General features: G+C 37.8%; 1 protein-coding gene across 3 annotated transcripts in view; it reads left to right on the top strand.

Moving 5' to 3' along the window:
- Window positions 1–1,009: 1,009 nt before the first annotated feature.
- The window catches only part of cadm1b (cell adhesion molecule 1b), a 150,256-nt gene continuing 134,491 nt past the window's right edge, over window positions 1,010–16,774 (top strand). For all 3 annotated transcript variants that reach the window (XM_034197922.1, XM_034197923.1, XM_034197921.1), the window contains exon 1: window positions 1,010–1,142. In XM_034197922.1, coding sequence (XP_034053813.1) covers window positions 1,067–1,142 — 76 coding nt within the window. In that variant the 5' untranslated portion in view covers window positions 1,010–1,066. The remainder of the gene's footprint in view (window positions 1,143–16,774) is intronic.

Raw genomic sequence — 16,774 nt, 5'->3', positions numbered from 1 at the left:
TAAATCAAATGTCTGGTGTTAATAATTGGCATGATTGACTGCATCTGAACTGAAGCAGAACTACTGATGGTGAAGTGTAATTGTTTCACCCTGTGGCTGTGGCCATCACAATAACATACACACAAATCTTCCCTTCCAAAAAAATGAAACTGGGCAGAAACTCGGCTGTGGATTCCTCTCGAAAGTGTTATTTCATCCATGGTATAGATTTGTTTATTACAAATATTAAAATAAGGTTGTTCTTTGAACATAACAAACATACAAAAGAGGATACATTGTCAAAGTTTTAAAGTTGTGGCCATGGAGATTGTTATAAGCATGTTTTGCCTTCAAATAATAAAGGAAATGCTTTAATTCATTGCTGAATTCATGAGGAAAAGCAAATGCATTAAAGAAAAATATGATAAAGGAATGAATACATTTTTAACTCAACATTTTAAAGTTGGTTTTAAATGATAATAAAAATGTCGCACAAATGTGTGTGTCAAATCTGCATCCTCAAAGTGTCCTCAAGCAGAGTAGAAGACACTTTGTTAAACAAACAGCAGCGTACACTGCTATTGAGCTGTCTACTGTACTGTATAAAAAACATAAACTAAATGCTGTTCTCCTTTTTTCTCATTTGTGCTTCAGCTATAAAACCTAGGCGCAGCCAGATGAGTAGGTTGCTCTTACTCACCCACGTGAAATAACAGACTATAACCGTAAAAGAAAATTACTATAATATTCCAATAAAGAGTCTGTGCTTCTCGGTGGTGAGTTTATAGTTACCTCACCACACTCCATTGTATTTCACACTTCCCATGGTATTACTTTAATATCCCTTCCATTTTCCTATTGGGAATTAGAGCAGTAATCTATACGCTGAGTTTTCATATTTTATTTAAGATATGACTGTAATATTCCTATATTATTGTATAGGCTTAGATGTCATTGCAACATAATGCAGCCCAATATGAGAGCAGGCTCCCTGCTTGAGCCCTCCCTCCGCCTCTCGTGTCTACATTTCCATCCCATGGCCGTCTCTAGGTGATTTAGCGCCGCCAGTCTCAAGCAGGTGTCCAACATGGCGATCACGGGAAGCGGATCTCTCCCTATTCCTCTCTTTGTTTTCGTGATTTCAGTGGCGTTTCTTTCAAAAGGTAAGTTTTGAGGTGTTTTGTGTGTCTGTGATGCAGAATCCCCCGCTTTACACAGCTAAAGACATAGGAGTACCGGGGAGAAGTTGTGGTGCGTTTGCGCGCAAGATGCGCACAAGCTTCCTCTGAAATCTCAGCATCACTTTATATCATTTTGATTCCGCCGTGGACTCCAACATATCCACGCTGTGTTGGGCTACTTATCTCGTAATTTGAGCGCTAATTGTACAGGGTGTTGTCCTGAGTTGTACTGCAATAGGCTACTACAGAGGAGTGCTGTAAAAAGTACTATAGTGCTGCACAATTACTAGACGGAGACAAAGTATGATAATCGGGTGAAATGCGTGTACAGTATTAAGTCCTGTAGGGCAAGTTGGAGGCAACGCACAGTGAATCGTGGCTCTTTTATTGTGGAATGAGAGCGATTCTCAGGCAAAAAACATGACTCAAACGCACTTGTATCTTAAGTCATACCGCATCATCCTCCATAGTCTCAACTCAACCTATACAAATCTCTCAAGTGTGTGCTTCAGGTGCGCTTTGGAAGAAAAACACGCATTGCAGCTCTGGTCTCGTACAGTGTCCTCTGGCCGCACAACTGCATCCTGATGCCAGCCTGTGTTCCCGCAGTCCTTACTTCTGCTGCTGGCAGGGAGGCTACAAATGTAAATATACTATGTCGCTGTAAGGGCTTTTTTATTTACATTCTTATTTTTTACAGCGTACAACCGCATGAACAGTGACTCCTAAATGTGGGCAACTAGTGTAGTCCCACAGTCCGATCATTTCCCCCGTTTTCCCACCGTGGTTGCATCAGAGATGCATGCGTCAGAGTTTTTTTTCCTGGAAAACCTATCTGCTGACAATACTGACTGCTTGAGAAGCGGTTAAAATGTCAGCCTACAGTCGCCTTATATCCCTCCCAGAGGTAGAATGGACATGTTGTGTTGTCAATCCGCGGGTTCTTAAAATGGCAAGCAACAGTTGCGAGATTTACACTTGAAGTCCACTTGAGAGACTTCTTATCGATTCCCTTAATGTGTCTGAAATTGCCATTAGTGGTTACATACATTCGTATCTGCATCACCCATCAACAGGTTTGCAGAAACTCATAAAAGCCTGTGTTGTTTGTGTGTGTATGCGTGAGAGAGACTGAGAGGGAGAGAGAGAGAGAGAGAGATTGGCAACCTGCTCCTAAATTGAGGTTACTAAAGGAAATGTCTTTAACAGTGGGATTTTCCCCCTCCCTCACTGCTTACAAGGCTTACATTTCACAGTTGTTGAATTTATTACGGCCAGTGTTGAATAGCAGTTGAATGTCATTTATAGCACTGTGTATCTTCTCCTTGTCACATTAAGTTAATTAACCTCTCAGTCAAATAAAATAATGCATCATGAATGAGCAATAACCTCGAGCTCAATACTCCGAAGGTTGCAGCAACAGGAAAATGATAGCACGGTCTCATGGTTCAGGTAAAATCCCGAGCCAGAGAAAGTCTGATCTGACCTCAGGTTTTTCATTTGTTTGATTGTCTTTGTGCCAGCTGCTGGGAGCAAAAATACCGCCCAAGCTTTTGCTTTGTGAAGTGCTGACAGTCTGCTTTTTTGACAGCTTCCAATTTTCCTTTGTTAATAATCCAGAATGAGTGGATTTGAACTTTGTCCTGATATGTGGTGAGAGGAGAACATGCCCGCTAACTGGATGCTGCTTGTCACAATAGGTGTTCAGTTTGTTAGAAAGAAACCATGGAAAGAGTGCTGATTAAAGAGAGGCTAGGGCACCATAACAGGAAGTTGTTCCCAGTACAGTGCGACTGGCAAATCTAAAAACATGCCACTGGTGAGCATCTGGTTAGGAAATGCTATAACAAGAAACCATTTTACCAGTATTTCTTCCCCTGCGACTCCTGGGCCTGTTGTAGCATATCAGATGGTTGAATTTCAGAAGGTTGCATAATCCCATTTATTGCCAGTTTAAAGTCATTCGTCAGGGCTGAGTGATGGTGAAGTGGATCAATACGAGCTGTCATAAAGCCTCAAGGCACCGCTGAGAGACGGGATCACAGAAAAACAAAAGGAAACATACAGTTGTTACAGTACTCTTGGTTGCCAGTTGGCACGTGACAGGGTGAGTAATTGAAGATGTCCGTCTCTTGCTGCTTATGGCGGGGTTTGGCTTTGAAACAGATCTGCTGAAAATCTGCTAGCAGTATGCTGCTCTGCCCTCAATCTGTGTTTGCTTACAGTGTGTGTGTGCTGGTGGTTTGCTAGTTTTTTTTGTTTTTCAGTTACCAAACAAGTGTTGATCTCCTTATGTGTTTTCTTCTTCTCTTTCAGTGGTACGTATTGCGGCTTACAGAGAGTACATCCATACCTGTTTGCATTTTCAAGGGTTATCTAGAGCCAGTAGAAGTATTCAGATCCTGAATTTAAGTAATAGTAAAAATACTTCAGTACAGCACAAATATAATAGAATAGAAAACTCCAAGGTGGTCTCTTTTTACACAAGTAGTGAATGCTTTTATGGAATATTTATGTTAGACGTAAAATAATTCTGATGTGTCAGTTTCTTTAAAGAGAGTGCCTTGGAGTATTTGTAAGGTTTTGCATCTAAATGTATACAATACATATCCAGAAAAAAACCCTCTACCAAGAATGTGTCCTACCCAACCATTAGTACACTTCAGCCCTTCATTCAACATTTAGCTTTATAATAATATCTAACTATAAAACATCAAAAATATACTTAGGGTATCAGAATACTATTTACGCAGAAACATTCACCCTATTTGTGTTGGCTAAATTCTCCTTTTTCACACAATAGGTTTAAAATACATTTTCTTCAATAGCCAGGGAATGGGTTTGGGTCTAAAGATGTTCTGTAAAGTGACTGCAGATATCAAATAAACATTCTGTATTTGCCTTGAATGAAGTAAAGAAGAATTAAAGTAACACAAAACAGAAATATTAAATTGCAAATACATTCAAATTGCACTTAAGTATAGCACTGGAGTAAGTACTTTAGTTAATAGACACCTCTAACTAGGACCATAACTAAATCATCTTCATTATAGATTTATCTGTCAATTACTTCCTCAATTATTTAATTTATCCTTCGATCTATAATAATTCAAACATTATAAAAAGCTTTTTAAAGCTGAGGTTATGCCTTCCAGTTACTTGTTAAGATGAAAAGCAGCAGAACTTCATTATTGTGAAGCTGAATCCTAAGAATGTTTGCTATTTTCACTAATTTAATCTTCTACTTGTTATGAATACAATATAACCGCCATACATCAGTGCTATCTCTGTAGCCAACTGAGGTCGCCTTCTCGTCACAAACGGTATGAAATAGCACTTACAGTATAGTACCATGTTTCAGGATGAATTTAATACCGCACTTAATGGCCCATTGATATGTGCCCGCTTGTGAAGTAGTTCATCGCCGGTACGTTCGAGATCACCACAGTACATCATTTGTAACAATAATAAACTCTTCTATTTAAAGAAATTGAATTTATTGCTCATTAAATTTACATTAAACTCTGCTTAATAAGCCTCACTCTAATTGCTAGATAATGCATGGCACTACTTTATGCAGTGGCAGCTAATCTTCCTGTTAGAAAGGGAGGGTCTGGCTGAGAATTGGCAGCAAATGCATGTAAGGAATTTAGCCACCGGTAACAAAGTATGTCTTGTGGGCTCAGCTGTTATCATTCAGAAAAGACATCCCACCTCCAGGCTGTGTTTCTCTGCTGTAGCTGCTTTGAATGTTGCTGCTGTGTGTGTGAAGTGAAGTTCCCCTCTGTAAATGGAATGTTTTTAACCACCTTGTCCAAGCATGGCAAGTGTGTGAATGTGCGTCGGTGATCGATCTTCGTGCTCCCTTTTGAGATTGCTTTTTTGAATAGGATCTTTAAAATTCACTTTAGTATTGGTCCTTCCAAGTCAGAGTTTGGAGAAAGTCAGCTACAGAATGAAGTTGGTTATGGAGGTGCATGTTAGAAGATAAAGAAGTCATCTTTTCCTATCCTTGGTTTTGTGGAGTTTCTGAAAGAACACGATCTCTTACTTAAAAACATAACCTTGGGTGCTGGGAACAAGGGTTTTTGAACACATGCGTAACAGTTGGAACTTCAAGTAAATACTGTATGAGGTTGTAATGTCAAGGTCACATAAGTGGCTCTAAAGACATTCTATCACTATGACTCATGCAGTAACTAGAAACTGGGGACATTTCTATGCAAGGGATTTGCACTGTGGTGTCAAATTGAATGACAAACTGAGGACGATGGAAAATATGTCTGTCTCTGTTGAAATGTAGTAAACAGTCAATTAGGAGAAACAGACAGATGACAGGTCCTTTCATGATTGTGGGGACAGAAGCTTCCATTCATGACTGTGCTGTGGTAATGAGGAGGAGAGCTGATGTCTCTGCTTATGAATATGACATTGTTCTTGCTGTTCCCTGGATCTGAGAGACCTCACTCTATTGGCTGCGATGCTCAGACAGTGACAATCAGGCCCACAATGAGAAATAAAGGAAATGCAATGTTTTTGTTTTGAAAGGGGCATAGAGTGCACATTAGTATGGGTGATGGAGCAATTACAAGCCACCATTAAGGCCGTGAAGCAGTCAAAGCACAGTAGGCTACTTTCTCTGGGCAAATATCCTCCATTAACCTGCACCGTTACTGTACCGTAATTCAAAACAAAATTATTAAGAAATACATTTCCAGTTCAGAATAATTATACTTAAAAAAAGGACATAATCTGTCCATTCATCTGTCTCTCACACATAACACCACAGAGGCCAGTAATTGTGTTTTCACAAAGGCTGGATGTGATTCAAACTTTCATAACTTTAAACCTTCCCTATTTTATTACAGTGTGCTGTATTGGCAAATACTTTTCAAATAAAGTTGTTCAGGGACTGCAGGAAGAAACCATCTGCTGTTAAAGGCTGAATTCACTATATTCAGTATTTGCTGGATTGTCTCTTGTCAAGTTATAATTTCAATAGATACACTTCATATACAGTATGTGCAATTAGGATAATCCCTCATGACTTTGTGGATTCTTTGACTTTCCCTCTTGCATCAAAATGAGGTATTGACAATGTTTAGACTCAACAACGATTGCATTGACGACTGTAGCACAACCAATTTGGTCCACACGTTATTTTCCCCTCAGGATCAATTGAAATATTTTTGAATGTTTTCTCAACCTCTAATGTAGAGCCACAATTATTATTGAAAAAAGGAGATACCTAAAGAATATACAAAAAAGAAAAATCCCATTCCCATCGACCTCAGTACTAAATGTTGAGTGCTACCTAGCAGCTATGCCAACATGGTAAACAGCTGAACAGGTTAACATTCTGATGCCAGCATTAAGCACACACTACAGACCCAGAGAGCTGCTCTCTAGTCTCTTTGTCTTGTGTATCTGTAACCATGAGTTTTTCTACATTCATGTCAATAACAGCCATTTGAAGTAGGCCCTGTTTTCATGAAAATCAAGATTTTCAACAATAGATTATGATAAGTGTTTATTTCTGTCATTTGACATTATGAAAAAAACCTCTATTAAAAAAAAGCTTAGTTAGTGTAAGACTTGAATGACTCTGATTCAGCGATCGTAGGCATTATATCTGTTATATTTTTGATTTTAAGTTTTCAATTGAACTCATTGCTCCGTTGTGGGATTAATCAGATTGCACTGACTGGGCTAAAGAGGGGTTTTGTTAAATTTTGTCAGAAGTTGGAAAAATACATCCTAAAAAATGTACACTGATCAACTCGAAAGGGCCCTTTACATATTTTGCTTACTCATCCTTGCGTCCTATGCAATATGTAAACACCACTGATCTGATTCTCACAAATATTACATAACATATTTCATCAGAGCAATACATCATATCAAATTACACTGCGCCTGAAAGAGAATCACAATTACAGCCAACAAAAAAAGAAAAGCTTATTTCTTATTGATGATGATTGCAAGCAGTGAACTTACCCTTTACTCACTGTGACCTTGTTTCTTTAACATATTGTGGACCATCCAAAGTCTATAGATTATTTTTTTAATAAACTATGCTGTGTTCAGATCAGTAACAGCTTAAGGGTATTCAAGAAAAAGAGAAGCCTCGAGAGTGGATGAGTCTTAGACCAGAAGTCACAACATTAGGACTAAATAACTGCTGATCAATGTGGAGGAGAAAGGACTTTGTGAGAGAGAGACTCTGATCAATACCTTCAGTTATCGAGCTCCCGCTAAGCCACTGCTTCAGTTGGAAGGAGAAAGGTTTGGGTGCTTTAATCACCAGCTGCAGAGTGTTGGGCTTTGTTGGGCCAGCCTTATCATCACATAGTTTACTATTTTTAGCGACAATTAGACATTAATAAATTCACAATGTACACTGTGTTATCACGCCAGGCCATTTGCTTCTATTGTAATCTGACGGCGACAGCTTTTGTCTATCTGGCAGAGCTCAGTTGCTGCACCTTGCATCTCAGACAACAGGAGAGGAGCAGCTCTGTCTCCTCTCTGTGTTTGTTTGGGCAGATCTGAGACTGATAAAAGAACCCACTGTGTACCTAGACTCCTCTGTAAGCAAGGAAGTCATGCAACTCCTCTGGAAAATAATCACAAGTTAACGTAAAGGTACTATGCAGTATGCACAAGTGAGTGCCAACAGAAAACTAATCAATAAAACTTGCATTGCTAATAGAAAAACAATGTGCTGCTGATGCCGTGCTTTATTCTGAGATAAGAGTAGAAACAAATCTAATTATTGCTTATATACGGAGATATTGCGACAGGCAGTTAACTCTCCTAACAGCATCCCCTGGAATCAGTCCCTCCCTTTATGTAGGAGTGCGGTTTGCAAAAATGCATTTATGCAGACTGAATGAAATATTATTCCCTGACACAGCAGGATGTAGCTAGACTTGGGGACAACAGTAGAAAAGTCAGGTCCTTCCAACTTCCTGGATTTCTTTCAGCAGTGCCTCCGTTACACCCTAATGTTCTAATTGTATTTGAACAACACACTCAGGGTTGCCAGCTGGAAAGAACAAATAAGTATTAAAAAATAACATTAAATATGCCTAAAACGAAAGCGAAACTGTAGTTTTTTTCAACTGTCTCATTATTTAGGATGCAAAATCTTCCTACTAGCGCCTACAACCCAGCAACATTCAATTTATACATTATAAAAGAGGCATATCTTCGCATTAGAGAACCTTTACTACAGAGTTGGTGATGTTTGACTAATTGGTTAATCTACAAATCATTTCAGCACTACTGCTACTGTACAGGTAGATGTGCAGATTTGAAGAAAGTTGATATGCTTTCTTAATGAGAGCGAGATGATAAGAATTATACCACTATTTTAAATAATTACCAGGAGCCTTTGAGCTTAAGTTAGCATTAAGACTGGAAACAGTAAGCAACTACTCTTCAGAGAGATAAACAAATGCTGATATCGACATCCCTAAACTCTAAATCCTTAACATGTCAATTCTTGTTTCTTTAATCTAAAATAAAATCAAGGTTGCTTGGACCAGTTGCTTAGCAACCATTAGAAACCAAGAAATAATTTGATAAATAACTCCATGTTAAATAGCAAATTGGATTTGCTAAACTACATCTTTCTTATATGAAAACAACCAAAACATTATTGGTTCATTTCATTTGATGTTATGGTTTGGAAACATCAGAGTGGTATCAACGTTCTTCTCTTTAACTATTGGCAAGAAAGAGAATGTTTGTATTTCCTATTCATTTGAGTCTGTTAAACAGTGATTATCATTAAAGGGTTGGGTAGATGTTATTAATATATAGACCATTTTGATGGCATTCATTATGATTTAAATAATTGTGTTTTTTACATCTTCATTGAGCATCTACAATGATGTTTAAAAACGGATAATCTTAAAAGAGTTTACAGTGAATGCCGCACGACTTCCTACCCCCTCTCAAGGTGATGCATAAGAAAATGTTGATGCTGTTTACACAGGAGAGCTGTTGTCTGACAGGTTGGTGCTGCATGCCTCGGGGGCATCATGCTCTTGAGTCATCAGCGTGACGATAGACCCATCTTAATTACTCTCAGATACAGCGCCATAATCTGTCATTGTCAAGCTGATCAAGACTGTGCAAACCAAGCACTGAGACTCATTCAGCCAAACCAGAAGCCTATTGATCACTTATCATACTTGAGTCATTGCACTGCGCAGAGACATGGTAGGCAATAGAGCTAATGGAAGAGGGAAACTCAAAGTCACATTGTTTACATCTGAGATGACAGGTAAATGTATTTGGAAGGAAATATGGGCTCAATCCATTGCTCTCAAATAGCAGTCGGCCTGTAGCTAACAAGCAAAGTAAAGCTGCCAAACAATCAACTGGCCAGCAGTTCAATACTGAGCACATCAAATCAAATCCAGCTTTGTGCTAAGCAAACTGAACATTTGGATTTGTGAGTCTTTATATTTATTTACAAAAGGCAACTCCACAGTCCTCACACATAAACCTTTCATCAAAATTATATGTCATGATGTTTCTATCTAAGCAAATCTTATGACTTGTGTTTCATAAGCTATTGCTCTTTTCTTATTCTCACTTACTGTAAACAGTGCTACAAAATAACATGTATTCTGTTTAGTATATATGAAAATCAGAATACTGAAATATTTTAACAATTAATATTTTTCAACTTCAGAATTTGCCAAATTGTATTATCCAAAACGGGATAGGATTTACAGTATAGCATTGTTTTTTAGTGATTTCATTCCATATTTGTTGTCATTTAAGAAGGACTTTGTGGACGTATTTGTCCACAAATATTCAATCAAACTAACAAAAGTAAACTGTAAATGCTGTGTTGTGTACACACTTCAAATACTTCAAACACCATACCAGTTCATATAGCGTAGCAAAGAAAAGCAAAAATGAATTAAATATATAACAATTAAATGTTTTGGTAATTTATTTGTAAATCCTTAAGAAATTTAGCAAATTACAATTAGATTTTTGGGTACCACTTTACAATAGGACTATATCCTTATAAAGGATTCATAAAGGGTTTATAATTAGGTTATTAATTAGGTTGTAAACACTTTTAATCATCAAGAACCATTTATAAACCAGTTCTCACAGTTTTCATACATCAACACAGGCTCACTATTTAGCAAGATGACTAAGCCTTACTGTATATTGGCTACCTAGCTTACTTCGTCTTCTTCATCAGCCAGCATCCTTGGTATCTGTTGTTCACCATGTTGATTCCCCCCTTCCATCTTGATGTTTCTTGGCATCTCTTTATGACCATTTATTTACGAGTTACTAACATTTATAGTTGCCAAAAGGGAGCCTTGTTGTAAAGTGTAAAACACATTCCCATTTATTAATGAGTTACTACCATTTCTAATAAGGCTTAGCAGTACAGATACATGTGGGCTCACTATTTGGCAAGCAACCGGTCACAGTTGCCCTGTTTATCTCATGTCTTTATATAAAGTGTTCACAACCTAATTAATAAATGAATTACAAACTATTCGTAAACCCTTTATAAGGGTAGTGTTATTGTAAAGCGGTTCCAATTTTTGCTTATATTGAAGTAGTTCACCTTTCGTCTTTAAAGCAAAATCAGATATTAGAACTTTTGCAACCAATTCAATTGCAAACCGTGTATCTTCTCTTAACACGTTTTATTCATTATACTCATTTATTTGTATTTACTGTTTTTGCTTTCATATGTGTAGATGTATTTTGTTTATGTTTGCTTCCATTTGGCTTTCATATGGGTGTTAAAGGCTGTTTTGTTTAGTTTCTGTTGAGTCTCCTTTAATGAGCTTCGGGCCTTTAATGGAGTAAACAGTGCACATTTTTTCTTTATCATTATGTGTAGATGTTTATTTTCTTTGGCTTCTTTTTCTTTTCAACACCTTATATAACTTTCTTATTAAAAGTATTGTACAACTTACATAGTACAAACTAGTTTTAGTGCTAAACCATGGATGGATGTGGCAGACCTTCATTAATGCTATTCATTTGTCAAGATAAGCCGATTCCACTTGTCAGATTTCCACTTCACAAGTTAATTCTTTCATCTGTCCTCTGTTCTTTGTTCCACCAGTGTCTGGAAAGAAACAAATAGAAGAGCAGTTGTACTTGCATATATAAATCTTCTCAAAAGTGTACTATTTTTAATGTTGCTTCGGGAAACTGCTCTGAAGTTTTGTGGCTTCTTTTGGGAGTACGCACCCATTGACACTCGACAAATGTACAACTCTAACAAATGATCTTCCTTTTTATTTACAAGTTAACAGACACAGTCAGGTTAACACATTCATGCATGCCAACCTCACATCCAGCTTCAACATAACTGTTAACTTAGCGCTGAAGGCCAAACCATTGTTTTCATATACACAAACAGGATGTAGGGAACTTACATATTTGAATGTAGACTGGAAGCTACAGAGCCACATTGTTTTTCACGACAAACTTGTACGAATACAGTAGGTAAGATGTGTTTAGTTCTCCGACAGAATGACAAGTGGCAGCTCAGCTCACTCGGGTACTTGGAGCAGGTGTGTGACAGCTCCTGAGAAAGAGGGACCTTTGTCTTTGTAGACGCCGTTGTAGCTCACAAGCAGAAATCCATGCTTTAGTGTGCAGTGAAACCTTGAGGGACAACCAACGTTCATCGCTCCTTATTGTTCTCCACACTCTTTCCTGCAATCGGTTTTGACAGTCCCTGATGCTCTCATACATTTAATTGGTCATTGTCAAATCTGTGCCTTCTCTAAAACTGGTTCAATTGGTTTTCTGCTATCCTCCGAGGCAGAACACATACCGGCACTCATTAGCACAGAGCTTAGTTTCACCTATTTTCTTTGACTTCTTTAAATGTGCTTTTATGTTGCTGCATATTAATGATGCGGTTTTAGAAGAAGGGGTTTAACAATAAATGGAGAAATGTATGGACACAACCTGAACCTTTATGCGCTGGGACTGAAATATGATAAATCCGTCATTTCTGGCTAAGAACTTATATGGATATTATTTTTCTTGGAAGCAGTCATTTTGTTTACATAAAAAGCTCCTGCTATTGTGAGAGCTGTCAGTCCATTTACAGTGGTATACGTTGCATGTATGTAAGCACCATTTACTTGCAAGGGCTATATTTTCATGCGAGGAAATGCCACAAAACACATTTTGCACTCTTATTTTCTTGAGGCGCAGCAGCTCAGTAACGGTATCATTATTTCTGAGTTGTAAACAGGATAATTACTGGAATTGTCAGTTAATGCAGCCATAGACACCGTTTCAGTTTTGGAAGTAGACACTTTCAAGTACATCTTATGAAATAGTCCATAATAAGAATTGAGTTTGAAAATGGAAATAAAACCAGACAATATATTTGTGCTCATTATTATTTAATTATATAACAATTATACAATTATTTATCGTGTTCAACTTTAAATCAAACTGAACATCTGGATAAAGTTTGCATCATGTCTCAGAGAAAATATTGCCTTTCAAATAAAAATGTAAAGGATATATAGATCTCATGTTATTAAATTGTATTCGGAATGGACATACAGAAACAGATGTTATCCGGCACTTTCAATAAAACTAATAAAACAAAACCATAAAGTGGTTCACAGTTGTCTTTTATCGGTTTTCAACTATAAAATAAATGTAGTCTTTAAATAAATGTAGTCTCTCCGAAAAACGGATCTCTGAGAAATATGTGAGCGAAACTCTGCGGTCTCAACTCTCCAAATGAAAAGTATTGTTTAGTCAGCATAAGTCAAACTTAGCTCTGTATAGGAAGACAAAGTGGCTTCTTTCTAAAAGTAGATATCAATAAATGTAAACAGCGCTGGCCTAGGGATGTCATTAAAAAGAATAGCATGTCTAAACCACATAAAACCAAAACATATTGTTATTTGGAAGCAGCAGGAGCTATTGCCTGTGAGCACTAAGTTGACATCCATCAATTTAGGGTTTTATTGGAAAATGTAGATAGGCTGCTTGGGATATGTAAATGATTTACTTAGCATAAAGCTTTGCTTGAACAGGCAGGGAGATAGTGTAGTTAGTGAGGGCAGGGAAGTATGTGTGTGACAAAAGCGATATTGAAGCAAAAGCTGATTTCCCAAGCCTGAAAGAACCACGATCTGTGCATGAATAAATAGGCTGGACCTGCACAATGCGGATTATTCTGCTTCAAATATTAGTAGACTTAAGGGTTGTCAAATGGCATACATTTGTAATAGGGTTGTTGTACATGATTTCATTTGTGTCACTTGTACCCAAATGTCACATCTTCTGAGGTCTGCGCTGATTGTTTCTCTCTCTGTGCACAAATTGGTGTTTTATTCCCTCTGCCTTTTTATATTGTACGTTCTGGCCAATTTAACTGAACCTCTTCACATTTAAAGCTTTTCTCATTGAATTTCTAATAATATGATGGCAAATGGAAACTTTGTCTGTGGTAACATAATAGATCTCATACAATTCACTATTATTACTTCCTGTCGGTGGAATATGACAATATGCAATATGCAGTGTGACAGCCACCAGAATAAAAGAAATTAACATTGAAAAACAATTTATATTTGCTACATGGAAGTTTGTAAAAATCCACCGCACATTTTTGAAATGTCACAGCTTCAAAGCAGCGAGCATTTGCATGCAGTTGTGTATCATTTTGACACGTTGGCCTCATCTTTCAGTAAATCTCAAATCTACATTTATTCAAATGTGTTCAGTGCGCTGAAGGTTGACACTGCATAATCCATCAAAATGTTTCATTTGAAGAGAGGGGCTGGAATTATTTGAATCATCAGAAAGCAGCCTTGCTTGTGGTGAAGCAATAGAAGCTCAAGAAAGTTTTTGCAGGTAACAAAAGATGATCTTAAAAGCCATTTATACACACAGCGTGGCATAGGAGCCTTTTCTCTCTGTCTGACCTCGTCTTCTCTTTTGTACTACTGTGTTCGAAAACATAAAACAATAAATAATGTCTTTCATGTGATTTGTAGTGTGATATAAAAAAGGGTTTAGGTTATAAATAATAAAGAGTTTATAATGACCATGTAGGAATTAACATTTTTGATGGTTTTGATTTGAGGACAGTCCTTGTGAATTAGTATAAACATCGTCAATATATTATTTGATTGTATTCTTTTTAAGGTTGCTAAGAGCTAGCTCCTCCCTGATCATGCTTTGACATTTTAAGTGACGAGAAGGCATGGTGATATCTTTGACAGTTATCACATTTCCTCAACTTTAAGATTCATAAACACCTTATTATCTATCACCTCTAGTGCCGCATGTATTTTCTGGTGGAAGTTGTTTGTAACTTAATGTTTGTGTTACTGTGAGATGTTCTCTCTCTTGATGTACTTTGTTTATAATTGAGGATTCATCTTCATAATTATTTCCTGATCCTCTCTGCCTTTACCTACGTCTTTGATTGGTGTTGTGGTTGTTTTAGTCATGATTTCTAGAAGGAAAAGGAACAACTCAAATCTAATATTGCTTTATCCAAATACCCGATACAAAGAAATGTCATGCCATTGCATGAGACATATAGGATAGTTTATTATTGCTTTTGATTTATAACGAGGAAGAATGGATGTGGATGAGGCTACTATCCTATTACTAACGTGCCTAAAGTGTCTTTTTTATATTTTTTATTCAATTATGCTGGTTTTAAATTCCGTACTTGTAGTAACATTCTATGTGTGATCTTTATTTGTCCTAGTGTGCAAGACTAGTGTAGAACCGAACAAAGATGTGTTTCAATAGATGTCTTTTCAGCGACTTCAGTCAAGGTTGCACTTCAGTCCAAGGTATTACGTGAGGCTTTCATTTACACTGATCTCGCCTCCCCGCTACATATGTGTATGGCTGAGCTGCAGCTTTTTGTCCCCTTTGTCCAGTCTCAAGGTTGGAATGTGTGTTAAGGGACCGATGTGTAGAAAAATGAATTTAGCAGCATCTTGCTGTGCCTCAATCACGGTTATAACTGTACGCTTAATACAAGACACATACAGTGTTTTTTTGTCAATCAAAAAGGAATAAGAGAAGAGAAGGCAAACTTACATGTCAAATATGGGATAAAGGTCATTTCAGCCTTTTATTCAGTATCTGGAGAGGGAATGTTGTGCATTTCTGTGTCAGAAACAGCAGGAAAGTTAACAATGAAAAAGTATAAAGAGCAGCATTAAAGTCCTTTATACATTCTGCAAACATCCATCCCGCAAAATGAAGAGATACTCGTTGTCTCTTCAAGTTGATAACTTGTTGATTAGCAGCACAGGAAGATAAAAAGAGAGCAGAGGGAACTTTCATGGTCGACACAAAGAGCCCATGGCTGAGGAAGTGTTGAATGACAGTTGCCTGGGCCTTCAGGGACGCACCCGTCAATCAAAAGATATTGTCAATGTAAGTGACATTATTAGGAAAATGCTGTCACCTGGTGCTTATGCACCACCTAAAGTTTGAAATGATGTATTCGTAGAAAACAAGCTGTTAGTGTGATGGGTGACATGTGTAATGATGTTTAATACTTCCCTAGACGCTCAAGCAGGCAAACTAACTGCATGTTTGTTTTTGTCTGCGGCCATCGCTCTTTGTGTTGAGTAGGTCACTTCGGAATATTCATCACCTCTTATGTCATCAACGCTGACGCAATATGCGGCAAAACATCTCACTCTTCACACCGTGGCCGCGTATTACCAACATGGACCAGACACGCCCTCAGGCATCCACAATGGCATAATTATGGAGTATTAAACCGTCACAATGACATATCAGTCAGACAAGATATGCAAAAAGCATAGTTCGTTTACCCTATCTCTTGTCAGAATGGCCTGCAAAATGGAGATTTGTTTGCTTGTGGATCATAATTACAACTGGTATTTATGAGACCCATCAAGCCTTCAAGAGGAGCTGCGTTTGAAGGTGACTCTGGGATGCGTCACATCAGACTGCGGACACAGTGAAACAAGGCTTTCAGACGTGCTGTCTCCTCTCACCAGGCCTTTTAAATCATCATCACTCTAGCCAGCTATATGATGGTTCACATGATATATCATCTGTTGGAGCTGCAGCATACGCACCACCAGCAGACAGTGACAATGAGTCTGGCAGCGAGCCGTCACCCGTCCAAACAGCCGCAGTCGTTTGATGCTTCTGTTTCCCGTTATTAAGTTATCGCTTCCATGCTGTTGTGTTAAGCGTCACTTAAACTGCCAATTGTGTTTAGGGGATGTTTCTTTAGGCCTTTTTTTGTCGTAGTTTCAGTTCAATTCTTCATTCATTCGATCAGCTCCAAGCAGCTTGTTAGACTGAAGATCCGGACAGCGCTGTCATTCTGCTGCTGTATGTCCAAATGGCTTCGGCTAAAGCTTAGCTGTCTACACTTGAACAGGCCGAGTCAACTGACTATTCTTCAAACTTAAGTTAAGCAAAAATCTAGGCCTTATTTACGTAGTTGTGGCTACCACTTATTTTATTTCTATTTGGAAACTTTATTTATAGGCATTATTGTAGATTAAAATGTACACAAAAACACTGATGTAGGATTGTATTCTTCTTTAATAGTCAAC

The sequence above is a fragment of the Gymnodraco acuticeps genome, unplaced genomic scaffold, assembly GCF_902827175.1.
Source record: "Gymnodraco acuticeps unplaced genomic scaffold, fGymAcu1.1, whole genome shotgun sequence".
Classification (NCBI taxonomy): Eukaryota; Metazoa; Chordata; class Actinopteri; order Perciformes; family Bathydraconidae; genus Gymnodraco; species Gymnodraco acuticeps.
The sequence above is the reverse complement of the archived record's forward strand: the minus strand, read 5'-3'. Positions and strand labels throughout refer to the sequence as shown.